Source organism: Sphaeroforma arctica, assembly GCF_001186125.1.
Source record: "Sphaeroforma arctica JP610 unplaced genomic scaffold supercont1.8917, whole genome shotgun sequence".
Classification (NCBI taxonomy): Eukaryota; class Ichthyosporea; order Ichthyophonida; genus Sphaeroforma; species Sphaeroforma arctica.
This window is the reverse complement of record NW_014031641.1, coordinates 1-1,160: the sequence shown is the minus strand read 5'-3', so window position 1 is coordinate 1,160 and position 1,160 is coordinate 1. Positions and strand designations below refer to the sequence as shown.

General features: G+C 45.5%; 1 protein-coding gene across 1 annotated transcript; it reads left to right on the top strand.

Annotated features, from left to right (window-relative positions):
• Window positions 1-143: 143 nt before the first annotated feature.
• On the top strand, window positions 144-305 carry SARC_16795 (hypothetical protein; the record flags this gene model as incomplete). The annotated part of the gene is made up of 1 exon (XM_014289102.1): window positions 144-305. A coding segment is annotated over one exon (162 nt), but the record flags the coding sequence as incomplete, so codon positions are not given.
• Window positions 306-1,160: the final 855 nt, after the last annotated feature.

Sequence of the window (1,160 nt, the reverse complement as noted above, 5' to 3'; positions counted from 1 at the left end):
TATATATATATATGGTGTGTATGTGTATGTGAGGGTGTGTCATTTGTGTTTACTTGGACAATTTTAGCCGTTCATGGGTGTGTAAATTTCATTGATGTACCTTATTCCATTCCTAGGCGAGGAAACGGGTCAATGCCGAGTTGATGAATAAGAACAACCGCAAACAGGTGGATCAATCTCTTGATGCCGTGCTTGGGGTGGATCCCAGTGCGTTCGCATACGATGAAGTGTATGACGACATGCAGGCCACTAAGGCAAAGGCCATGGGCGAGAAAACGAAGGACAGGAAAGCCGCCAAAGCCAAGGTGAAGCATACGCGCATATACATATACCTACTTATACATGTACAACAACACATGTGGTGATTGCTTAAATGGTGCTCATGCCTGCGTGGTTTTATTTGTATATTCATCTTGTCCAATGAGTGACAAGTACATGCACAGCCAACCCCTGAGTGGTGCGTATGTTACAGCCACCGACGGGAACGCTGATACACAGGGTTTTAGGGTTTACCAACGTTTGCATCACGACACGAATCAGTGACTCAGCTGTCCACGCTTATGCTGATACGCTCAGTGGCTGACTTGGTTCAACGCTTTCATACCCGTGCCTGTGCATTGTGGGTGGGCGTTAGTCTCAGTTGTCCCATCCGCCATATGTACCGAACTTCCTATCACCCCCAGCCCAAATACATCAGTCACCAATCCGGTGAGTTTGTTGAATGCAATGTTGTGCATCCGATATGCGACATTGGCTTTATCTGTGAGTGAAGCTCAATTGCCGTATGTTCAAGCCTTGGGTTTGCGACTTTTATCTATTTTGCGACGCGTTTTAAATATTTTCCATATGTCACAGCCCAAATACATCAACGCTTTGCTCGAGAAGTCCAACGAGCGCAAGTTGGAGTACGAACGTTTTGTGGAACGAAAAGTGCAGAAGGAGCGCGACGCAGAAGGCGATGAATTTGAGGGCAAGGAGTATGTGTGGTTATATCTGGCTATGTGTGTGTGTCGTGTGGGTTACATTTGCTTTGTCATTCAAGTGTAAGGTAAGGTGTATGTGTGGTTGTATCTGGCTATGTGTGTGTCTTGTGAGTTGCATTTGCTTTGTCTTTCAAGTGTATGGTAACGTGTATGTGTAGTTATATCTGGCTATGTGTA